The sequence below is a fragment of the Puma concolor genome, chromosome A3 (genome assembly GCF_028749965.1).
Source record: "Puma concolor isolate L17-30 chromosome A3, mPumCon1.1.hap2, whole genome shotgun sequence".
Taxonomy (NCBI): Eukaryota; Metazoa; Chordata; class Mammalia; order Carnivora; family Felidae; genus Puma; species Puma concolor.
This window is the reverse complement of record NC_141669.1, coordinates 68,564,506-68,590,137: the sequence shown is the minus strand read 5'-3', so window position 1 is coordinate 68,590,137 and position 25,632 is coordinate 68,564,506. Positions and strand designations below refer to the sequence as shown.

Genomic DNA, 25,632 nt, shown 5'->3' with positions numbered 1-25,632 from the left:
AGGATAAGGGCCTTTATCTCTCTACAATCGGAAGTTGGAAGAGACTGGATTAGAAGATGTGAATTTTTTTTTTAGCTTTAAAATTGTTCTGTACTTTAAATCATCTCCCCATTCAGATATATCAAAACAATACATAATCTTTACAATCTCGCTTTCATATTTAGTTAGAATAATTATTAAGCACCAACAAGGAATACATATTTTTAACATTTATGTTCATTAATTAATGGCTATGATATTCTTTGTTTACTGGTTTTTAGCGTTCAGTTTTGTGTGTGTGTATATTTTTCTTCTGAGATACCTACCATCTCTGTGTCTATTAAAGTGCTCAACAATGTATTACTTCACAGAGTTCATAGATATCACCAAAGTAAAACCACAAAACAAGTCTAATTTTCTCTTCTGTTGTTAACATAGAAATGTATTCCCACTCAAACTTCCCCCAGACACTATGCTTGGGAAGAATGGTGACCAACTCTATTTAAGCATGTTATATATGTTGGCAAGTTGTGCCACTGAGCTTATTTTACAGCCTCTATCAAGATACTTTTGTCTTTTATCCTCTATCTTAATTCCTCCAGACCCTTGTTAAACATTCAGCATTTCTCCCCTGCCAACATATTTTTAAAGTTCCTTAACCTTAAAGTACCATACCCCCTTGGTTTAGTTTCATTATATTAAAATCTGATTTTTATCAGATTACTAATAGGGCCTCTTACACTGAAAATACTTTAGGGTATTAAGTTATATGCAACAACTTTTTTCCCTATCTAGATATATTCAGAAGTATTTTGTTTTCTTAACTCTTTTACTAAATCAAAAAGAAACATTTTTGTTAGATCAAAAAAGTTTTTTAAGTTAGAAAATCAGAAAAGGTTAACTTCCCTGTAATTTTTTTTGAAAATGTAGGGTAAAGTTTGTTAAAAATTTTTACTTGGTGATCCCAATAAGTGACTATTTCAGCAATTTTCAGATAGAAGAATTGCTACTTGGTCTGTTTTATTCAAGAGGAAACCTGCTCTTCCAAAACTTAGTGAAAGAGAAGTCTTTTCATCTTCTAACAAGTGATGGCTTTTATTTCTTGTTACCTCTTACTTAGACCTTAAAAACAATAGAACAGAACATAGCTGGGGCGCAGGGTTGCAAAAGCACCTGACCCCGGGGGTTCCAAACAGACCAGGTTCAGCCACTCACCCCTAACAAAATCCAAAGGCAGGGAAATGAGTGGTGGTGAAACAAGACAGGAATTCATTTCACTGACGCCAACAGCTGAAAACAGCAGACTAGCTTCTCAAAGACTGTCTCCAAAGTGCCAAAAATACTGTCAGGTTTATATATAGGAAATATGGGGCAAAGGTGGTGGATATGTGCAAGTAGGCTTTGGAAGTCAAATCGATCATTATCTTGGAGTCCATCATGGGTGAGGTCTTGCTGGCCCACGGCAGTCCTTACTGTTTGAGAGTAGTTTTGGTTCCTGGGGATGCTTTGCCAAGAGACAAGCTGGAAAGGAAAACCCCACTAACAAGTTTGAGGTCAAAATGGAGGTAGCTGAAATCCTCTTTCAAGAGGAATGAATTTCTTTATCATATAAACACAAAGCCCCAAGAGTGGTTTTCATTACAAAAAAAAAAGGATTGTCTTCCTTCCTTTGCTGTAATTCCAAACAAGCAGTTAGTTGCTTTTTCCATTGTTAGTATTTTGGTGAACAGTTTAGTAAACAAGTCAATATTGCTGCCCAGTTCAACTTTGAACATCAGAGTTGCAAGTACTTCACAAATAGAGGTAAATACAGTTAAGTCATATGCTACTGGTGCTGCAGGATTTTTTTTACCTCAATACCTGGGATTCGTTGTCTCACCACTTCAAAGAATGAAAAGGTGGACACAGAATGAGCAGTAGGGGAAAGTTTATTATAGACTCCAGATTAGAAAGTAAGAATAGTAGGAAAGCTGTCTCTACAGAGAGGGGGTATTCAAAGGTGAATACCCAACAATAGTGGTTTCACACTGTTTTGTAAGGTTCTGGTCATCACCCCCATACAAGTCCCCCTCCTTCCTTCTCAGGTCCTACCCTCATTGGCTTGATAGCTGTAGGTTCTGGGTTGTCCATTCCTGATTGGCTTGTTTCCACTGTATGAGGGGTGGTCTATGGCCATATCATTATGGGTTACGCATTTATGGTCTCATACTTATTTCTACTTAGGTCTTTTGTCAAATTCCTTAGGGACACCTGAGGGGGAGTAGGTGGTGTCTGTTGCATTCTTAAGAGGAACTTTATGCCTGAGGGCGTTTGCTGTGGTCAGACACTCCCAGCATTGTTCCAAAATACAAGTTTCCCACCCCACCCAACCTCAGGTCCTATCCTTTCCCTCTCTGCCTATTTTATCCTATCTTTCCCTATTATACTGGTTGTCTTCACTACAGTAAAGGGATGATTTGGCAAGACTTCAGGCCAGCCATTGGTAAGCAAATGTGAATCCTGCTTTGAACAAGACACTGTCATACATTCTGCATATATCTGAAAAACATCAAAAGGCATTATAAATGTTATAACAATTTGTTGGTGCAACTAAATAAATGTTTCTAAGAATCACTTTATCATAAATTTGGCTTTGCAGCTCTCACTTTCAACTCTTTCTCCTCTTCAGTTACAATGGTCTTTTAAACAAGGATCTTTCGTCACAATACAGGAGCCTATATAGTAATCTAAAAAAAGGCTAACAAAAGCCGATTCAAATATGTTAAGGGGCACCTGGGTGTCTCAGTTAGTTAACCATCTGACTCTTGGTTTCGGCTTAGGTCATGATCTCAGGAGTTCCTGAGTTTGCACCCTGTGTTAGGCTCTGCACCGAGTACACAGAGCCTGCTTGGGATCCTCTCTTTGCCCCTCCCCTGCTCTCACTCTCTCTATCTCTTTCTCTCAAGATAAATAAATGAACTTAAAAAAAAAAAAGAAAGCCCCAAATATTTGCTACCTGGCCCTTTACAGAAAGTGTTTGCTGACCCAAAATGTATACTAAAAAAAAAGTTAAGTAAGCAGAGAGGATTCTTAGTGATTTTTCTTTTAAAAGTATTTTATCCTGGAGCTCCTGGGTGGCTTAGTCGGTTAAATGTATGTGTTCTGGTCATGATCTCACAGTTCGTGGGTTCAAGCCCTGCATCAGGCTGTTGCTATCCAAATATGAAAAAGAATGCGCTATGTTATCTTCAAGTGTCCCATCTGACAAAATTGAGAGTACATTTGTAAAGTGCTGTAGATTTTCACATATAGATGGTAATTGTTAATAGAAGTAATAAGTATTTAGCGATGGTGTATCTATGTATATTCATTGCTTCTTAATGCTTTTTAATCCATATTTTAACCTCAGTCTGTTGCATTACCAGTTTTTCGTTTATACTCCAAATTTCAGTTGTGTTCATTTTTTTGTTATAACACTTGGATAAAGTATGTCATCCTCCTTTTGTCCTTATTATTATTTAATATATAGAATATTTTCCCTGCCTTTGGAAATACACTTAAAAATTTTTCTGTTGACATGATGAATTACTTTGACCTAAGACTGTAAATTATTGGGACATCTGGGTGGCTCAGTCAGTTAAGCATCCAGCTCTTGATTTCAGCTCAGGTCATGATCTAGCAGTTCGTCGAATCGAGCCCCACTTCAGGCTTTTGCACTACCAGCACAGGGATTTTCTTGGGATTTTCTCTCTCCCTCTGTCTCTGCCCTTCCCCTGTGCGTACTCTCTTTCCTTCGCTCTCTCTCTCTCTCTCTCTCTCTCTCTCTCTCAAAATAAATAAATTAAGTTAAAAAAACTAAGACCGTAAATTATTCAATGTACTACAATTTAACCAGAGAAAATAATGTGTATTTTTTGTTCTTTTTCTAGCCTACAACTGGAGTTTTGTATAAAGAGGATAATTATGTCATCATGACAACTACACATAAAGAAAAATATAAATGCATTCTGCCCCTTGTGACAAGTGGGGATGAGGTAACTTTTTATAAATATATTGATAATCCCTATCACCAAAGATATTCTTTAAAACATTGCAAACACATACTTTAAAACTGAATGACACCATACAGTGTTATTGCAATATTATTAATTATATTCCCTATTATATAGTTTTTTTTTTTTTAATCTGTGACATTTATATTATAACTTGAAGTGTGTACCTCTTAATGCCCTTTGTCTCTTTCACCCATTCCACCACCCCTCCTATGTGGCAACCACCAGTTTGTTCTGTGTATTTATGATTCTATTTGGTTTAATTTGTATGTTTGTTTTTGTTTGTTTTGCTTTTAAATTTGACTTATAAGTAAAATAATATGGTAATTGTTTTTCTCTGATGTATTTCACTTAACATAATAACGTCAGAGTCTAACCATGTTGTTGCAAATGGCAGGATCTCGTTAATTTTTATGGCTCACTAATATTCCATTGTATGTGTATACCACATCTTTTTCATCCATATTTGGATGAGCACTTGGATTGCCTCCATATTTAGATGCTATAAATAATTCTGCAATAAATACAAAATATGCACATAAAAAAAACTGAATGACAGGTTTCTCAGTAATCCTGTTTACCATAAAAGTAGTAATCACTTTTATTATTCTTGAATTCTTTGATTTTACAGTTCAACTAGGAAAAATTAGCAACCAGTTATTAATATTTTGAATGAAAATCTAATTCCATGCTTGCTTCTTTTATAGAAATGAAGGTTTTGAAACAGCATAATTTTTAAATGTATATGTGACATTTTTTATAAAGAATTTCTAATAAATCTATAGGTACCTATACTTTTTCCCTACCTTAGCTCATGCTCATTTCTTCCTCCTGAAATGCCCTAACTACCTCTTATCCATCCTTCAAGGCAATGACTTCTTTCAAGATGAAACAGGAGAGTCAGCATGGTAAAATGAAAAGGACACCAGCCTAGGAGCCAGGAGGCTGAGGTATAGGCTCTGGTTAGCTGTGGAACCTTGAACAAATTTGAAACTCAGTACTTCCACTCAGTAAATTTATTGAGCTAATTACATAATATTTTCACAGTCTGTAAAATGGAAACATTACAAACTCAATGAGTGCTTTCTTAGGTTTTGTTCAGATTTGAAATCTGTGAAAGACAGCTCTCTGTTTCATTTTCGTTTTAAACCTTCTAAAGACATAATATACACGTGTGTGCAGTCATACACATATGCCTATGGCATTCAAGTCTGAGATGTAAAAATATATAGGAAACTGGGATGTACCTTAAAACATTCCCATACATTTTGCAAGATTCTCCAAGATTCAACTACTCTGAGGCATTCATAGGTAGAATCTGTTCGGATGCAAGTATTTAAAACTTCTGAAATAGGTTTATAAGAATTGTTCAGGAAACTGATACTCAAAAACTTTTTTTTTAAGAGAAGAAAGAATGGAAGATTATTCTATGGCTCCATATTGTATACATCATTTCTTTTGAAAGAAGTGGCAAACCATAGGCTCTTATTAAAAGTTTTGACTTTTTTTTCCTTTTTTATTCCCAAGCATTTGTGATTTGGACAATGAGTTAATACCCAGACAGCAGAGTTGGGTGAAGTTCTAGAATAATTGTAAGTATTAAACCCTAGTTCTTTCATAGGAGGAAGAAAAGGATTATAAAGGCCCTAATCCAAGAGAACTATTGGAGCCACTATTTAAACAAAGCAGTTGTTCCTACAGAGTACGTATTTTATGTTCACTTAATAAAAGTAGAAAATAAATTTCCAAATAGCCAATAGACCCTTAAAAATAATTCTACATTTCTTTTTATTATGTTGTATCAAATTTTAAGTTAGTTGTAAATCAGATCATATTGCTTAATAGTATTTTGTTCATTTAAATTCCTGGATAGTAGATGCAGCAAACACCCATTAAAACTGATTTCAAATTATGTCACTTACCAAGTTGCTTTGAACGTTTTCTAGTTCAAAGGAAAGTTTCCTTATATACAATTTTAATTTAAAAAAATTTTTTTTAATGTTTATTTTTGAGAGAGAAAGAGACAATGTGAGTGGGTTAGGGGCAGAGAGAGAGGGAGACACAGAATCTGAGGTAGGCTCCAGGCTCCGAGCTGTCAGCACAGAACCCGGCGCAGGGCTTGAACTCATGAGCTATGAGATCTGACCTGAGCTGAAGTTGGACGTTCAGCCGGCTGAGCCACCCAGGCGCCCCTACTCCTGATCTATTCTTAATGCCTAAAATAAGGCTTAGCCACAGGGGGCCTGGGTGGCTTAGTAAGTGTCAGACTCAGGTCATGATCTCATGGTTTGTGAGTTCAAGCCCAGTGTTGGGCTCTGTGCTGTCAGTTCAGAACCTGGAGCCACCCAGGCACCCCAATTTACAAGTTTAATTTAAAAAAATGCTAATTGTTATTTTTTTGACTATGTCAAGTATAGTCCCTAAGGCTAATAGTTATCACAGATCCCACATGTATTCTCGACCTTCACAGAGTTTTCACATACAGCTAATTAGTGAAAACAGTGAATATGGCTTCAGAAATTTCATATTTTTCTGAGGCATAATAATGTTTCACCTAATGAAAGCTTACTCTAAATCTTGAGGGAGATCTACTCAACTACATAAAATAGAAGAAAGTAATTCAGTTGAGTTAGTTATGTGGCTTTTGTAAGTGTAAATACATCCATTTTTCTTAGATTGAGTCTTATTGGACTTATGAAGTATGTCACGGAAAACACATTCGACAATATCATGAAGAGAAAGAAAGTGGTCAGGTACGTTTTTCTTCAAAACATCAAGTATGGAACATTAGAAAATGAGAATGTTAGTAATTAGATTGATGATTTTCAAGTTATATTCTTGGTAGTTGCAAAATACTTACTATATTTTTATTTTATTTCCAAATATAGAAAGTAAATATTCACGAGTACTACCTTGGGAATATGCTGGCTAAGAACCTTCTATCTGAAAAAGGTTTGTTTCTACAGAGTGATTTGATAGTAATGCTGGAATTTGGTTGAAAGTATATACTCAAATTGGAATTTAAAAGATCTTGTTGGAAACTGGATGAATTTTAAAACACTAAAATAAATTTGTGAACAATCTCTTAGAAAAATTTTTCAAAGAGATTTTTTCATTATTTTCGACCTCAACAAACAGTATCCTTTTTGCTACCTATTAATCAATTCTATTAAATCTGTTAAGATAATACACGTTAATGTTACATTTATATAGTGTTAGTGTTAGTCTTTTCCTTGGTTTAACATAATTGTTATGTATGGAAATAGAAATGTAGATGTATCCCTGCAATTGTGAAATAAAATAAAAGTTGTAAGATAAAAATTATATTTATGTTTAGGATCTTCTTTAGAAAGAAATTTAAAATTAAAAGGGTGATTGAAAACTTAAGTCATTTGTATTTTATATATAAGTCACTGGTCATTCTTTATACCTACCTTACTTTTATATTATTCCACAGATCAAGAAGCAGATGAAAAAGAAAAATCAAAAGAGGCAAGTGACAAGTGTTGATTTTTTTTTCACTCTTAACATCTATTATTAGTGAGGCATGAACTTACACAACTCAAATGACAGAATTTAGTCTTGTGTTCTTTACCTATTGCATACCCCAAAGGATTGGGTCAAAGAAAATTTTCAGTATGTTAGGTTTTTCTGAGAAAAGTTATACTGTGATACTTTTATTTACTTTTAAGATCATAGAAAAATAAAAAAATTTACCAAAGATATATCTGGGAAACTTTTCATAATAGCAGTGTATCACTTCGAGGCTTAGCAGTGGTTCCCTGTGTTTAACATTGGAAATAATTATAAATTAGAGCTTTTGCTTCTTTTCCCTTGTTTGGTCTCTATCTCCCATGGGTAAAACAGATAAACTACACAAGCTACCAGACTGCAAGCATCTTCAAAGCAGGGACTGTCTTTTATCTCTTTACCCCACAATGCAAAGCAGAGTGCCAAACATTAATATCGGCACTTCATAAGTGTTTATCAAATGTGAATGCATAATTGATGACTGACAAATAGGATTGTTTAAAAAGAATGATTCCTTAGGGTACCTAATCACAATTTTTCAATGCCCCTATAGTTCAAGGAATGCTTTCTGAATCCTAAGCACTCCCATAGAGTTATATAACCTATTGATAGAGGATATTTCTAGAAGTGGTTTCATATCATAATGATACTTCTATTAGACGTAAAGTGAAATGGCAAAGACCTTCAAAGGAATGCCTGTAACTTGAAAAGGGTGGCTTTGGGGGGAATTGATAAGCTAAGCATAGACACACAAAACATTGCTATTTTAAAAGATTTTAATTTTGCAGACTACCTTTGAGATAAAATATTTATTTACTGTGGCTCTGGAGGATAGCAAGATGGAATTCAAAGTGTGAAATGATAAAGGAAGAGGAAGAAAAGGGTAAGGGAAGAAAACTAACATTTACTGAGCCCCAATTTATAAGCCAGGTACTGTGCCAGGCATGTAACAAGAGGTAATGCTTAATTTTCCCCCCAACCTTTGAGTATGTATTATTATTCTCCTTTCACAAATGACAAAAATTGGAATTTAGTCAAAGTCAGAAAGCTGGTAAATTCAAAGCTTGACTCAGAACCCAGGATTTTCTAATTCTAGATAGTAGCAAGAAAACAGCTTACAAGAAGTATCAAAATATTTGTCCCTAGAAACATTTGTTTATTTCCTGTTTTGGAGATGGCACTGACAGGGTACCAAAGTGATACAAGATGAGCTCCCTGCCTCCAAAGAGCTTGCTTGGGGATATTATTAACAATATTTTTTTAGGCCCGTTATATTGGACTTTTCTTTGGTTTACATAAATAAAATATAGGCGCTAGCTCCTTAATAATCCTTGTCTTCTGAGGTGATCTATTTTATTCCTCCATTCAATGAAAATTTCTTCATTTGTCCTTTACTGGCTTTGAATAGATTGAGATAGGAGTTTACACTGAAAAGTATGTCTCTTAATATTAATGACAGGGAAAAAGAGTAAGCAGATTGATGAACAAGTACAGTATTGAGATTCCTGTTTTAAAAGATGGTGTTTTACTCTGTAGCCCCACTTTTTGACAAAATAGACTTCACATCTCTAGAATCTAAAGAGTAACACAGCCTTTCACTAGAAGTTTAGTATAGAAAGCTCTGACTAGACCAGTATTATAAGTTCCTGTATTTTATCTTAGTCTGTTTACAACTATTGAAAACAATTCATATCAATCAAGATACTATATTCTTTTATATAAATGTACATTTACTTAATATCTTAATTTTAGCATCAAATAAAAGTTTCCCTTTTTTACTGTAGTAAACTAGCTCTGAAAATATGTATTTGGTCAAATAAGAATTCAGGAATCAAAAGAATGTTAGAGGAAGAATATATAGAAAATATGGAAATGTTAGCTTTATTAATGTTGGTTTATAAATAAAATGTAGTTTCTTCCTTTACGAATAAGTGCTTCTCGGGGCACTGGATGGCTCAGTCGGTTGAGCATCTGACTTCGGCTCAAGTCATGATCTCACAGCTCGTGAGTTCGAGCCCTGCATTGGACTCTATGCTGACAGCTCAGAGCCTGGAGCCTGCTTCAGGTTCTGTGTCTCCCTGTCTCTCTGCTCCTCCCCAGCTTGCACTCTGTCTCTCTCTCAAAAATAAATAAACATTAAAAAACTTAAAAAAAAAAAAAAAAAAGTGCTTCTCCCATTCTCACCCCCACCTCCATTTCTAATGAAAAGTCTGTCTTGTACTTTTTATTTTTTAAGATTCCCACTAAAAATATCGAAGGTCAGATGACACCCTACTATCCTGTGGGAATGGGAAACGGTACACCTTGTAGTTTGAAACAGAACCGGCCCAGATCAAGTACTGTGATGTACATATGTCATCCTGAATCTAAGCATGAAATTCTTTCAGTAGCTGAAGTTACAACTTGTGAATATGAAGTTGTCATTTTGACACCACTCCTGTGCAATCATCCTAAATATAGGTAGGACATGGATTCAATATTTTAAACATGAAATGCACACATGCTTTAAAGTGGCATAGGCTTAGCTTTAATGCTTTGTTCTTACCAAATAGATTCAGAGCATCTCCTGTGAATGACATATTTTGCCAATCACTGCCAGGATCACCATTTAAACCCCTCACTCTGAGACAATTGGAACAGCAGGAAGAAATCCTAAGAGTGCCTTTCAGGAGAAATAAAGAGGTAGGAGAATTATCTAACAGTATTTTCTTGGTGCTTCCTTTTCCAAATTTCAGAGCATATATCAATATTTTAATGATTCCAATAGCATAGTGGTAATTTATTTTTCTGACTCAAAATTTTAAATTCCATTTTTTTTAATGTTTTTATTTATTTTTGAGACAGAGACAGAGCATAAGCAGGGGAGGAGCAGAGAGAGAGGGAAACACAGAATCCAAAGCAGGCTCCAGGCTCTGAGCTGTCAACACAGAGCCTGATGCAGGGCTCAAACTCACGGACTGTGAGATCATGACCTGAGCCGAAATCAGACACCCAACCGACTGAGCCACCCAGGCACCCCTTAAATTCCATTTTTTAATTGATTTTAATTATTTTCCTTATTTTAGTGCTTCTCAGAAACTATTTTATCATTCTTTCACTCTCATGATTTCATATTTTAAAGTTTGACATCCTATTAATTATAGTTAAGTTTAATTTTTAGCTAGTTGACTGGCCTTACCAGATGAGCCCCTTGAAGAAATAGACTACAGCGCATCTTCTGCTTTATTTATTCTTCAACTCCTTGCTATATGTCATCAAAACATCATTCTTCTAAAAGTGTTCTTATTAAGGTCAGTGGCAGTCTTTTGGTTCTAAATTCACTGGACATATGCATAACTTGATGTTAGCACATAGAACACTGAACAGTTGCAGCTTGAACTTTCTCTCCTGCCTTTACTTGAAGTCATTCTCTCTGTTTTATTCTGGTTCTTTTCTCCTGTGAACTAATCTTTGTCTGCTTCCTGCCCCCTTAAAATGTTGAACCACAGTTCTATCTGTGGTTGCCTTCTCTTCTTAGTGTCTGTAGTCTTAGGTGGGCTCATCCAGGCCCACTCTACCAACTTCCATTAATATGCTCACGAGTTCCAAATGTCCATCTTCAACGTTGACCTTTCCCCTGAACTTAAACCACAATCACAATAATTAACATGTGTTGAATCTTAACAGCTATTGTGTAATGCTTACAGCAACCTCCAAGATTGCTATTATTATTTTCCTTAACAGATTAGGAAATTGAGGGATTCAGAGAAGGGAAGGGACAGATGATGGATTAGAGATGAAAATCAAAACAATCTGGTTTTAGAACCTGTCCTCTTAACCACTGCTCTATGCTATCTTTGCTTTTCATCTCTTCATTGGACATAGCCAAATACGTTTTAAGTACTCTCAGATTCATATCTCTCACAATGACCCTTTTCCTACCTTCCCTATTATTTTCGAAGAAATGTCACTTCTTTTGCAAATGAGCAAATGAGCCAGGACTTCTAATGGACTACCCCAGGAAGAGATAACTGTTTCCTCTTCTTTGGTCCTATATTTTATTCAGTCTTACATTATAGCACTTACATAGCTAAAATTGTTTTTCCTATGATTCTTACATTAAGATCAAGGGAAAACAAGGTATGCTTTATTACTTTGGGGTTTCCAGCTCCTTGCGCGATACCTGGTATTCTGTGGGTACTTAAAAATGGTTTCATTAACTAATAACTAACATTCCGCTCCAAAACCTCTTTCTTCCCTTTCTCTTGAGTGCTCATTGTACAATTATTGCCAGACTCTGATGGGTGTGAATACTGCCATTCTGTTAGGAAAAGAAAATTATCTTAACATTAATCAGCGTTTGATTTAAAGTGCTCAATTAAAAGACTGGAGATGGATTTCTCTTCTGGTCTTCTCCCTAATAGTGATTTAAATACAGACAGGTACTTAAAAGTCAGCTCAATCAAAATGCTTCACAAATCCCAACTTTAATTACTCTTCAGGGAAGAAATGCCAGTTTACTTTCCTTTAATTAATGTTTTTAATATGCCATTTGAGAAAAAGTATTTTTAAAGAGCTACAGATGGGGGCGCCTCAGTGGCTCAGTCAGGAGAGCATTCTATTCTTGATCTCTGCGTTATGAGTTTAAGCCCCACCTTGGGTATAGGGATTACTTAAATAAATAATTATTTTTAAGAAATACAATGAAAAGCTACAGTATTTCAAAATACTTAGGATCTTTAGACCCTAGATCCTAGAATACGTGTTGTATATGAAAACCTTAGGTAATACTGTAGGTAAAGAGTTATTTAAAACTGATCTTTTTTTCCACAATCTTTTCTTTTGTAAATCTGGTTGTTTTTTTTTTTAATGTTTATTTATTTTTGAGACACAGACAGAGCATGAACGGGGGAGGAGCAGAGAGAGAGAGGGAGACACTGAATCCGAAGCAGGCTCCAGGCTCTGAGCTGTCAGCACAGAGCCTGACACGGGGCTCGAACTCAAGGACCGTGAGATCGTGACCTGAGCCGAAGTCGGACGCCCAACCGACGGAGCCACCCAGGCACCCCTATAAATCTAGTTTATTACATGTAACTTTTTTTTAAATTGATATTTAGCATATGGTTTGCCTTTTATTTATTTACTCTTTTAATGTTTATTTTTGAGAGAGAGACAGAGAGCGGTACACAAGCAGGGGAGGGACAGAGAGGCAGGCAGAGGATCTGAAGCAGGCTCTGAGCTACAGCAGAGAGCCCCATGCAGGGCTCAAACTCACAAACTGTGAGATCATGACCTGAGCTGAAGTCAGATACCTAACTCACTAAGCCACCTAGGTGCCCCTCGTTTGCCTTTTAAATTTGGATTAAGCTTTATCATAATGAATTTTTCTTCTTTTTTAAACAAAAATTCAAATCTGGCTAGCAGAATTTTGGTTTCAACCTAAAACTAATGTGACACACTGTACATTAACTAACTGGAATTTAAATAAAAACTAAAACAAAGGAAAAATAGAAAAAAAAGAATTTTGGTTTCATGTCGTACCTGGTTTTTTGTTGTTGTTGTTCAGTTTCACAAGAAATGGTTTATTAAGAGGACTTATGGACAAAACCTTTTGGGCTGTGGCAATTCAAATAGATCTCCACAATCCCACTATCTGCAAAACCTTTTTTATAGCCCTAGAAGCTACCAGTACATGCTGAGGGACCGCCCAGAATGTTTAGAATAGGTGTGAGTAGAGAAACTACTTGCTAGATAACCTACTAGATAAAGTCCTAATGAGATTTAAAAAAAAAAGAATAGGTGTGCATCATTGTCATATCGCTAGGGCAGATGAAGGAAGTTTTGCCCCATAGGTGTACCTAAAGGTGTGGTTGAACAAGAAGAAACATTAGTGGAGCCTCCAGGAGGCTTCAAGCAACAGAGGGGTCATCATGGCAGATTTGTCCAAGGTGACATTACTCTAGCCCACACACTCTACCCTATATATTCAGCCCTTACAGTCTCATACACCCAGCTTTTCCATGATATTCCCTGAGCCAGCAGAAAAACGCTCTTTGCAGTAGGGGCTCTTTGTCCAAGTTGAAGGCATAAACCACAGCAGCAGTACAGACAGCAAGAAGAGAGACTTATGTTGACACAACCAAGAATGGAGTAATAATTTTTGCCACCATCTCCCTCAGACTCTAAACCAGTTTGATAACTACTGGTTGCAGTGGGCACAGGACCATCTAATGCGTGTATCTCTTTGTGCATGTCTTTTAATGCGATAGTGATACTGCCTGAATTACTAGGCATATACATGCAACATTCAGTGTGAATATAGCACAGGTGCCCCTTTGTGCTACGGTGAGTATATCCAAGCCCATTCTACTCTGTAATATAGCTTTTCACATCGGTGTAATCTCTGTATTCATGAGTGTCAGGCTATAGTAACTATTGTTGAGAATCCTCTGGATATAATAATGTGTGGGGCACCTGGGTGGCTCAGTCGGTTGAGCATCTGACTTCGGCTCAGGTCATGATCTCACGGCTCATGGGTTCAAGCCCTATGTCGAGCTCTGGACTGACAGCTCAAAGCCTGGAGCCTGCTTCGGATTCTGTGACTCCCTCTCTCTCTGCCCTTCCCCCACTCATGCTATGTGATGCTCTCTTTGTCTCTCAAAAATGAATAAACGTTAAAAAAATTTTTTAATAATGATTAACGTCTCTGTATACCATTTCACATCTTCTTTGCCTAAAGATGGTACAAATATAGATGGTACAAATATTACTGCTAAATGCTTGTACCAATGAAAGACAGCATGGGTCCATCGTGCCTTTAATAGGGAGTAAATTTACAGAGGCTGTTATCGTGCTGGCTTTGTTGTTATTGCATTAATTTGAAGATAACTGGACTATAAGGAGTCCATTTTATGAATTTCTAAATGCTACTACAAAAACCACCATCACTTTTATTGGAATAATTTTTCTTAGAAATGCAAGTAGATGCTGTGTCCACAAGAAGGAATAATAAATGGTCATGCTTCTATTCTTTTTACCTCTTCCCCTACCTGAGCTAGAGGTTTCGTTGTGCATTATTAATGTGTTTCCTCACTAACCTTACTATAGGTCTCATGTATTCTAAGTAATTAGCTTAGTCTGTTAGACCTTAGCTCCTTAGGAGCAGTGACTCTGTCTGCTACATTTTTAATACTCAACACTTAAAACAGTGCCAGGAGCATAGAATGCTCTGAATGTAGAAAGTCTATACATAAAATCCAAGGTCCTTTCAAAGAAGTAAAGATGCCATCTTGGCACTCTTTGTTCTTCTGTAATACTGGAGGAGAGAAAGGATAAGGTCGTTGGTTTCTAGAGTAACCATCCAATGACTCCTACCAGCCAAGATAGAAGAAGAAAAACATAGTTGATCAATGGCAACTACAGCAAGTGAAAAGGAGATACCATGTCCACTATACATTTATTTGGAACTCTTTTTAATTTTTTAAATTATTCAGTTTTAATTGGTATACTCCTTTAATCCTGATCTAGATTCATTTTCTCTCCACTCACAGTCAAAACATAGTTTACTTCTGGATTCTAACTCATTATTCTCTTTCATAACTATTCTTTCTACCCCACTTATGTCATTCCTTTAGATTCTCTTCATCTGTGGCACTGGGTTACTTCAACTTCTAATGTGGCTCCGCACCTCGGGATTTATTCTTACTATTCCTTCCCTGCTACAGTATTGCTTAAAAATCTGATCATGCCATATTTTTGTCTAAAATCTAGAAGATGATAGAGCATCACATAGTTTTCTTTATCATTAAGTACCTGCCTATGTCTTCAGTTTTAAATATTATGCCACACCCCACATCTTTGCTCTTTTTTAAAATGTTTATTTACTTATTTTGACAGAGAAAGAATGCACTCATGAGCTGGGGAGGCACAGAGAGAGAATCCCAAGCCAGGCTCCACACTGTCAGTGCAGAGCCTGACACAGGGCTTTATCTCACAAACCATGAGATGACCTCACAAACCATGACCTGAGATAAGATCAAGAGTCAGATATGCCCAACCAGCTTAGTCATCCAGGGGCCCCCACATCTTTGCTCTTATGTCTTCCTCAGGTTCACATGCATAGGTACACACAAACACAAAATACAAACAGACATTCACATAAATCACAAATTATTCATATTTCAAGAATTAAAAGTTTTCTCTTGATGAAGTCTTCATGTTTCATTTCTTCATCAAAATCTGTTTGAATCATTACTACCTCTGTGAATCTGCTGTTCCCTGAACCCTTTAGTGGGCATCTTCCATAACCGAATTGCAGAGTCCTTCAGGACAACAACCAGGTCCTGTTGCATGTTAATAATTATAGTTAATATTCATATTTACTCCCATTCAGCTCCTCTTTACCCTGCTTCTTATCTTTTATTTACCCATAGTAACCACATTTTCCAAAACTAAGTATAGAGACAAAATCTAGTAAGTAGCAAAATACTTAAAAAGGCTAAAATCTTAGTGAACTTCCTTTCAGTCTTTGGGGGATTTTTTTTTTTTTTTTGATACACAGATACACATTAAAAAAAATAATTGGGGGTGCCTGGGTGGTTCACTTAGTTGGGCGTCTGACTCTTGATGTCACCTTGGGTCGTGAACTCAGTCGTGGGATTGGGCCCCTTGTTGGGCTCCACACTGACAGCACAGATCCTGCTTGGTAGTCTCTCTCTCTCTGCCCCTCCCCTGCTCACGCGTGCACATGTGCACGTGCCCTCTCTCTCCCCCTCTTTCCCCCCTCCCTCCCTCCTTCTCTCTCTCTCTCTCTCTCCCTAAATAAATAAATAAGCTTAAACACTCTTGCTTTAAAAAATAATAATAGTAATTGGGGCTCCTGGGTGGCTCAGTTGGTTAAGCATCTGACTTGGGCTCAGGTCATGATCTCATGTTTTGTGAGTTCAGGCCCCGCGTAAGGGCTCTGTGCTGACAGCTCAGAGCCTGGAGCCTCTTTGGATTCTGTGTCTCCCTCTCTCTGCGCCTCTCCTGCTCATACTCTGTCTCTCTATCAAAAATAAATAAACATTAAAAAAATTTTTTTTAATAATAATAATAATAATAATTGGGACCAAACTGTATACATGTGTGTATATATCTATACATAAAATTTTCACTTGTTTTCACTTAACAGTATATTATTTCTATATAACTATGTCATAAAGTAATCTTCTATAGTGTTATTTTAATTATCTCAAATATTCCATTGCTTAAAGTACCAAAATTTATTTAATTAATTTACTGGTATGGATATTTTTGTTGTCCACAATTTTTTGCTAACGTAAAGAATGTCACACTGAATGTCATTGAAGCTAAGTCTTTGCACCCATCCATAGTCATCACTAACTCAGAATAAATTTCTAGAAACAGGTCAAATGTAAGCACTTAATTAAGCACAAATAGGTAAGTACATAATAAAGTATATACCGTCAAACTCTACTCGAGAAAATTGTGGAATTTTACAGTTTCATTAGCAATATTTTTTTAACAACAAGGAAGGTTATGATGTGCATTTGTGTATATTTGTTTGTATTTGTGTGTATGTAATGTGTTTGTGGTATTTCTAGTAAGGTAGAGTACTACTTAGCTTAGGTACTTGCACTAGAATAATTCTAGCTGCTAAAATCAAAAAAAGAAGGAGACAAAACATATGAGATGGAAATTATCCCTGTATGTTAAGAATGGCCATCATATCCCTAACCGGTAGATGGAAATAACCTTTGTCTAGAGCTTTCTCTATTGTATTAAGTGTTGCAAAATTCATTTTTTGACAACACATTAAAAATGAGAGGACAACTTTTATTTTCCAAATGTCCTATAGTTAAAAATAATAAAGTCATAACTGAAAAAAAAAATAAGTATGGTTAGAAGCCCTTAAACATATGTGTTTAATTTTAGGAAGAGTTGCAATCAACCAAAGAAGAGAGATTTCCAGCAATCCACAAACCCATTGCTGTTGGTTCTCAGCCTATGCTCACTGTTGGAACAACCCACATATCCAAATTGACAGATGACCAACTCATAAAAGAGTTCCTTAGTGGTTCTTACTGCTTTCATGGGGTGAGAAGTGAGCCTTTGGTTTAAATATTTATCTTACAGCCTTCACTTATATGTTAATTAGTCAGGACCCATTAGCAGCACTGAAAAAAGTTTTCATCTGTAGAGAAATGGCAGGATTCTGGAAGCCTCCTAATAGACATTTTCTCTCTGCATCTTATATAATCTAATTTGTAGCCATTATGTTCTCTTTACTCACAAGCTAAAACTTGACCTTTACTTGACAGAAATTACATATATATAAATAAATCATGTGTGATTTGGGTTAATTGGTAGAATGGGCATCAGAGATTATATGGCATAAAAAAAATTGTATGGTCTGCATTTTGGTTGTGTATCAATCACATTTAAAACTTGAGTTAACATCTACAAAGGTTAAATTTTGCCTTTAATAGACTAGTAGTTACAGTGGGAAATACACTAAGTGGAATTTTCATTTTATTTTACTAAGGCAATACAGCAGCTATACTCCGTATTTGTCTTTTTTAAATTAGTATTTCTCAGTAATTTCTCTTTTTATTATTGAAGTGTAGTTGACATACAATGTTATATTAGTTGCAGGTGCTATAACATAGTGATTTGACAATTCTGTACATTACTTAATGCTCATTATAAGTAGTTACCATCTTTCACCAGATAGTGTTATTTCTCAGTACTTCTCAGTAACTTTTTAATTTTAATTTTCAACCACATTGTTGCTAGTATCATTTTTTTATGTTTATATATATGTGTATATATATATATATTTTTTTTTCCCATCACTGTCATGTTGCAATATTGAGACAGACCCCAATCCCCCATTCTCTATATTTAACTTGATCTTTTTGCTTTCTCGTAGGGTGTTGGTTGGTGGAAATATGAATTCTGCTATGGCAAACATGTACATCAGTATCATGAGGTATGGAATAGCCTTTATATCATTCTACCACTAGATAAAGTTTTAAAAATCTTTTGTGAAAAAAAAAGAGGGGAGATGGCATTTTAATTATGAAATGACTTAAATATGAAAATACTTCAGGGGCGCCTGGGTGGCTCAGTCGGTTAAGCGTCTGACTTCAGCTCAGGTCACGATCTCGTGGTCCGTGAGTTCGAGCCCCGTGTCGGTCTCTGGGCTGACGGCTCAGAGCCTGGAGCCTGTTTCAGATTCTGTGTCTCCCTCTCTCTGCCCCTCCCCCGTTCATGCTCTGTCTCTCTCTGTCTCAAAAATAAATAAACGTTAAAAAAAAAAAAAAATTTTTTAAAGAAAATACTTCAAAGTGTCTGTAAGTTCCAGAAAATGGAAAACTTGGTGTTAAGTAAATCAACCATCTTTTTTTTTCTTTTTTTAATGTTTATTTATTTTTGAGGGAGAGAGACTGAGTGTGAGGGGGGGAGGGGCAGAGAGAGAGACACACACACATAAAATCCAAAACAGGCTCCAGGCTCTGAGCTGTCAGCACAGAGCCCATCACAGGGCTCGAACCCACAAACCATCAGATCATGACCTGAGCCAAAGTAGGATGCTTAACTGACGGAGCCACCCAGGTGCCCTACTAAGTCAACCATCTTAAAGTAAGGTTGTTTATTAATTGCTCAGATTCTTGTATTACTGTGACTCTGGAGGAATAATAAGCTATTGTGACTAACCTCGTTAGCTTGGACCGAGAAATTAGTAATTATAATTCTTTAACAAAGTAAAAAAAAAAAATTAACAAAGTGAATAATAAGATAGTACATTATGGCTCAGGCTAGGAAAATAGGATAAATACAGCAAGTTTCTCAGCTAAAAGAATATACCATATCATTTAAGTTTAAAATCAAGTACGTTTTATTGGCTTTTGATTCTTCCTTTTTTTCTTTTTTTTTTAAATTTTTTTTTTTTTTTAACGTTTATTTATTTTTGAGACAGAGAGAGATAGAGCATGAACGGGGGAGGGGCAGAGAGAGGGGGAGACACAGAATCCGAAGCGGGCTCCAGGCTCTGAGCTGTCAGCACAGAGCCCGACGCGGGGCTCAAACTCACGGACCGTGAGATCATGACCTGAGCCGAAGTCGGACGCTTAACCGACTGAGCCACCCAGGCGCCCCCCTTTTTTTCTAATTTCATAAATCAGATAGCATATTCTCCCACATTTGAGCCAAGCTGTTCAAATTCTGAACTTCAGCCCTTATTAAATTTATCTGTCACAGTTGTACATTGGTAAGCAACTGTTTGAAATTTTTTTTTTTAATTTTTTTTTTTTAACGTTTATTTTATTTTTGAGACAGGGAGAGACAGCATGAATGGGGTAGGGTCAGAGAGAGAGGGAGACACAGAATCTGAAGCAGGCTTCAGGCTCTGAGCTGTCAGCACAGAGCCTGATGCGGGGCTCGAACTCACGGACTGCGAGATCATGATCTGAGCCGAAGTCGGATGCTTAACCGACTGAGCCACCCAGGTGCCCCTGTAAGCAACTGTTTGAAGACAAACATTGATTAATAAATATTTACCTTGCTGACAGGAGATAAAAGGCTGTTTTTATTCCTCCAAAGAAATAATAACTAGTAATTAGAAAATACTGTGTTTGCCCTCTTGAGTTCTTTTGAGCCAGTCTTAATTTCCAAAGCAGACCATACCAGGAAAGATCATCAACTCACCTTCCACATTTAAATCATTCCAAATTTGGGGCGCCTGGGTGGCGCAGTCGGTTAAGCGTCCGGCTTCAGCCAGGTCACGATCTCGCGGACCGTGAGTTCGAGCCCCGCGTCGGGCTCTGGGCTGATGGCTCGGAACCTGGAGCCTGTTTCCGGTTCTGTGTCTCCCTCTCTCTCTGCCCCTCCCCCCGTTCATGTTCTGTCTCTCTCTGTCCCAAAAATAAATAAAAACGTTGAAAAAAAAAATTAAAAAAAAAATAAATAAATCATTCCAAATTTATGAGGCATCTATAAACTAGGAAATTTGTTTTCTTTACTTAAACCTAAGAAGTACCATTTTACTCTTATTCCCTTTTATTCTTGATGCTTTATAAATGTTTTATTTATTTTTAGTAATATTTATTAATAGGAAAAAAATTGCCTAACTACAATCCAGATAATGTGCAACGGCTTTTTTTTTTTAAGAAAATTTACTCATTTTTTTCAAATTTGCATGGCTAGTGAAGAGGGGATTTATTTTTGTTTTAAGTTTATTTTTTTTGAGAGAGAGAGCAAGCATAAGCCAGAGAGGGGGAGAGAGAGAGGGAGAGAGAGACCCAAAAAGGTTCTGCAGTATCAGCGCAGTGCCTAACGTGGGGCTTAATGTCACAAAATTTGAGCCAAAATCAACATCAGTCGCTTAACTGACCGAGCCACCCAGGTGCTCCATGATGGCTTTTTTTTTTTAAATTAAAGGAATACATACCAGAAATTTAGAATGAATGGTAAAATTCTTGTCTACCATTGTCCCATTTCCTAAAAGTAATTGTTCTTGATGTTTTCTTAGTTAACCCTCCACAAGAAAACAAATGCATACATGTAAATGTTGGTATAACCTTGTATTTAGACAGAAGGTATCTGCTAAACACACTGCTCTGTATTTGTTCTTTTCAGTTAGTGTCTTGGAGATCTTTTCACAACAGCAACAGCTGATCTCATTCTTCTCAGCATCTACAGAGCATTATGTCTATACCCACAATATATTTAGCCAGATCTCTACAGACCTTTGAATTGTTTCCAGTTTTTCTGTAATAGCATTTTAGTGAGCATTTATGAATAGTTTTGTTGGTAAACTTTTGCAAGTTTACCACATTCATATTCATGAAGTATCTCATATTCACAAGGCACATTTCTAGCAGTGTGCTTGTTAGGTCAAAATTTACGCATACTGAACATTTTGGAAGACATTCCCAATAACAATGGCTTTTTTCCCCATACACTTGCCAGCACTAGATTTTATCAGACTTCTTTTGCCCAAGGTTATATAACTTAGAACTTTCCGAAGGACGCTACTAGGAGCTTTAGGAGATATAAAAATAATAGTAGCTGACGAATATAATATTCATTGTATACCAGGCACTGTTCTAACTATGCATATTACCTCATTTAATTCTCATAACCACCCTCAGAGGTGAGTATTATTATTCCAACGTGAGGAAACGGAAGCAATAATTTAGTAGCTTGCCTAAAACCACATAGGTAGTAAATGATAAAACCAGAATTCTAACCCAGGCAGTGTTGTTCCATATTCAGCCTCCTTAAACACTTCACCATATGGCTCCAATCCCTGTCTATCTATTAACTTATAGTCCAGTTGCTAAAAGACTGTTAAATGGTTCTTTCTTCCACTAAGCAGTCAGCTCTGCTGGTAGCAGTGGCTCTGCCCAGTTCATCTGCCATTTATAAGGGTTTTTAATCCTACTCATCCCTTGTATGCTAGTGCTCAGCATGGTGTCTGGCATAAAATATAAAGAAGGAAAAGAAAGGGAGGGGAGAGGAAAGAAAAAGGAGAGAGAAGGAAGGAGATCCACATATAAGATAGTATATAGTTACTGTTTAAAAAAATAACAAAAGTTTGAGTACCTGGGTGGCTCAGTCAGTTGAGGAGCAGATTCTTGGTTTTGGCTCAGGTCATGATCTCAGGGTCACGGGATCGAGCCCTGTGTTGTGCTCCACACTGAGTATTTAGCCTGCCTGGGATTTTCTCTCTTCCTTGCCCCTCTCCCCCTCTTGCGCTCTCTATCTGAAGTTTTAAAAAATAAAATAAATAAATACATAATAAAGCAAAAAAATTTAATAAAAAAATAATAAAATCTGAATGGGGAAGAGGGTTTGTGAACAGTCTTGATAAAGAAATAAGCATGATGTCAAATGAATAATGTGAATACTAGTATAACTTAAAGATTGGCATTTGAAAGGGTAGAAGTACGATGAAGATAGATTCATTGTGGCTGCAGGGTAAAAGATACAGGCCAGAGATTTAATTAAGAATCACAGTAGCGTGGCACCTGGGTGGCTCATCAGTTGATTGTCCAACTTCGGCTCTCACAGTTCTTGTGTTCGAGTCCCACATGAGGCTTGCTGCTGTCAACAGTGCAGAGCCTACTTTGGATCCTCTGTCCCTCTCTCTGTTCCTCTTCTGCTTGTGCTCTCTCACAAAAATTTAAAATAAGAAAAAAGAATCACAGTAGTATGCAGTTGTATCATCTAGGTATAAGTGATTAAACTCTTGGTTGAGGAGGTAAAATATTAGCATTGGAAATGTAGAGGAAGATTCTAAAGCCAAGAACATCCCCAGGAAAATAATGTAGGAGACAAAGGAAATAGAAATAACTGCGTTTGGTGCTAGCCTGACCAGAAAGCAGTTTCATCATTCAGAAAAACAAAGAATAAAGAAGATAGTGAGCTCAGATTTCTACTCATCAGGTTTGACTGACATCTAAACACACACACCCAGTATGCAGGTGGAGATAAGGACTGTAACTTACAGGCAGGCCATCAGCATAAATGTCCGCTTGATAATATGAAGAATGCATTATCACAAGTATTTTTCATATATCAGGACAAGGATAGTGGGAAAACCTCTGTGGTTGTGGGGACATGGAACCAAGAAGAGCATATTGAATGGGCTAAGAAGAATACTGCCAGAGCCTATCACCTTCAAGATGATGGTACCCAGACAGTCAGGTAAAGATTAACTTTATTTGTCCTTGGATCTGATTAGTAGAATATTTAAAACTCAGAATATTGAAAAACATAAAATTGAAACACTTAGGTAAAATCTCTGGTCAGTTTTTTTAAGGGACATCTTTTAAATTAGTTTTCTTTTCCTAAGGTAATAGTTAAGAACACAGTTTCAGAAATGGGGAGCCCTGGATTCAAATACTGGCTCTTCATGTACTACCTTGGGCAGATTACATAATCTTGTTAACTCTCACTGTTGTCTGCTAGTATTTGCCTCATAGGATTGTTACAACATTTAAACACGGTCATTTAGGTAACGCATTATACCTGGAAAGAGCATGCCATAAATTTTGGCTGCTGCCTTTAGCAGTGGTGGTGGCATGGTAATGAGAATGGTGGCAGTGGTGATGGACACAGTGGCTCAATTCCACATATTAAGTCTGAGACTGTTATTATAAAGCATTTCCCTTTTTAATGTGTAATCTTTACCTCTTTAAGTTAGTTAATTCTACTTAAATATACTCCAGGGGCACCTGGATGCTTCAGTTGGTTAAATGTCTCTTAGTTTCAGCTCAGGTCATGATCTCACAGGCTCATGAGTTTGAGCCCCACTTCAGGCTCCCTCCCTCCCCCCACCAACAGAGCCTGCTTGGGATTCTCTCCCTCTGTCTGCTCCTTCCCCACTCACATGCGCTCTCTTTCTCTCAAAATAAATAAAAATAAATAAAAAATAAATATCCGCTAGCATGTTCCTTTGTTACTTTACCTTTGTGAGGTTATGGTTGAAAATAAACAGTGACTTTTTACAAAACTACCTCACATCTTCTCTGAGTTATATAGGTATATCTTGTTATAGCAGAAATAAATTAATCTCTTATTTCTCAAGAATAGCTAAGCTTAAGTTTTCCTTGTAGTCTCTTGCCTGGCAAGTTTTAAATTATCCATTCTTTTCTCTTTATTGGGCATTAAGTTTGTCCGTCCTAGCAACATGGTATTGAGAGACTCTATTTTTAGAATGTGCTGACTTTAGGGCACCTGGATGGCTTAGCTGGTGGAGCACAAGACTCTTGATCTTGGGGTTGTGAGTTTGAGCCACACATTGGGTATAGAGATTACTTAAAAATAAAATCTTAAAAAAAAAAAAAAAAAAGTTTGGGGTGTCTGGATAGCTCAGTCAGTTAAGCGTCCGGCTTCAGCTCAGGTCATGATCTCAGTGTGTGGGTTCCAGTCCCACATCAGGCTCTGTGCTAATGGTACAGCGCCCGCTTCAGAGCCTCTGTCTCCCTCTCTCTCTGCCCCTCTCCTGCTTGCTCTCTCTCTCTCTCTCTCTCTCTCTCTCAAAAAATAAACAATGAAAAAGAAAAAAACAGAACGTGCTGACTTTTGGGACTGACCAAAAAGTGCTGAAGGATGGGAAGGAGAGAAAATTGTTCCACAAAGTAAACAATATACAGGGCTGAGGAAATGGTTAACTTCAAAAAGACTTTAAAAAGCAATTTAACCTTAACTGTTTGTATACAGGTAGATAATATGCAAATTGAAGATTACTCTTATCAGGTAAATCACTCTGAAATATCTCAGTTTTATAGTCTCCTTATAGAATCTGAAACATTTTCTCTGTAACATGACCCTAAAAATATTTTATAACTAATGCAAAACTGATCCCTCTAACCATCTTCTCATCACCACCAGCCCACATGACACTTACTCTGAATGAATGAACTTGTTTGTTTCTCTGATTTAGGATGGTGTCACATTTTTATGGGAATGGAGATATTTGTGATATAACTGACAAGCCAAGACAGGTGACTGTAAAACTAAAGTAAGTTAGACCATCAACTTGTGCTTTATGCTTTTCTCTTTAATCTGTATCCAGTGTGAAAAAGTCTACATAAATAGGAAATATAATTGTGAATAAACACAATTATATTTCTGCATAATAATATGGATTAATGTAATATGAAAATAATGCTTTATTCTGGGGCGCCTGGATGGCTCAGTTGGTTGAGCATCCGACTTCGGTTCAGGTCATGATCTTGTGGTTTGAGTTCGAGCCCCAAACTGTGCTCTGTGCTGACAGCTCAGAGCCTGGAGCCCGCTTTGGATTCTGTGTCTCCCAATCTCTGTGCCCTTCCCTGGCTCACACTCTGCCTCTCTCTCTCTCTCTCTCTCTCTCTCTCTCTCTCTCTCTCTCTTTCTCTCTCAAAACTAAGTAAACATATTTAAAAAATTATTACTTTATTCTAAAATATTAATTAAGGTGCCTGGCTGGCTCAGTCAAAAGAACATGCCACTCTCTTGACCTTGGCGTTGTGAGTCCGAGCTCCACACTGGGTATAGAGATTACTTAAGAGAGAGAGAAAGAGAGAAAGAAACTTTAAAAGATAGAGAAAGAAAAAGA

General features: G+C 36.8%; 1 protein-coding gene across 3 annotated transcripts in view; it reads left to right on the top strand.

Annotated features, from left to right (window-relative positions):
• Positions 1-25,632, top strand: part of ERLEC1 (endoplasmic reticulum lectin 1) — a 31,879-nt gene that overhangs the window by 2,179 nt on the left and 4,068 nt on the right. The window contains exons 2-12 of one of the 3 annotated variants that reach the window (XM_025931743.2): positions 3,888-3,992; positions 5,632-5,712; positions 6,686-6,763; positions 6,899-6,962; positions 7,468-7,502; positions 9,778-10,001; positions 10,094-10,223; positions 17,457-17,618; positions 18,454-18,513; positions 23,110-23,234; positions 24,976-25,053. In XM_025931743.2, coding sequence (XP_025787528.1) covers positions 3,888-3,992; positions 5,632-5,712; positions 6,686-6,763; positions 6,899-6,962; positions 7,468-7,502; positions 9,778-10,001; positions 10,094-10,223; positions 17,457-17,618; positions 18,454-18,513; positions 23,110-23,234; positions 24,976-25,053 — 1,142 coding nt within the window. The remainder of the gene's footprint in view (positions 1-3,887; positions 3,993-5,631; positions 5,713-6,685; positions 6,764-6,898; positions 6,963-7,467; positions 7,503-9,777; positions 10,002-10,093; positions 10,224-17,456; positions 17,619-18,453; positions 18,514-23,109; positions 23,235-24,975; positions 25,054-25,632) is intronic. The other 2 variants (XM_025931745.2, XM_086701117.1) reach the window with 2 other exon arrangements.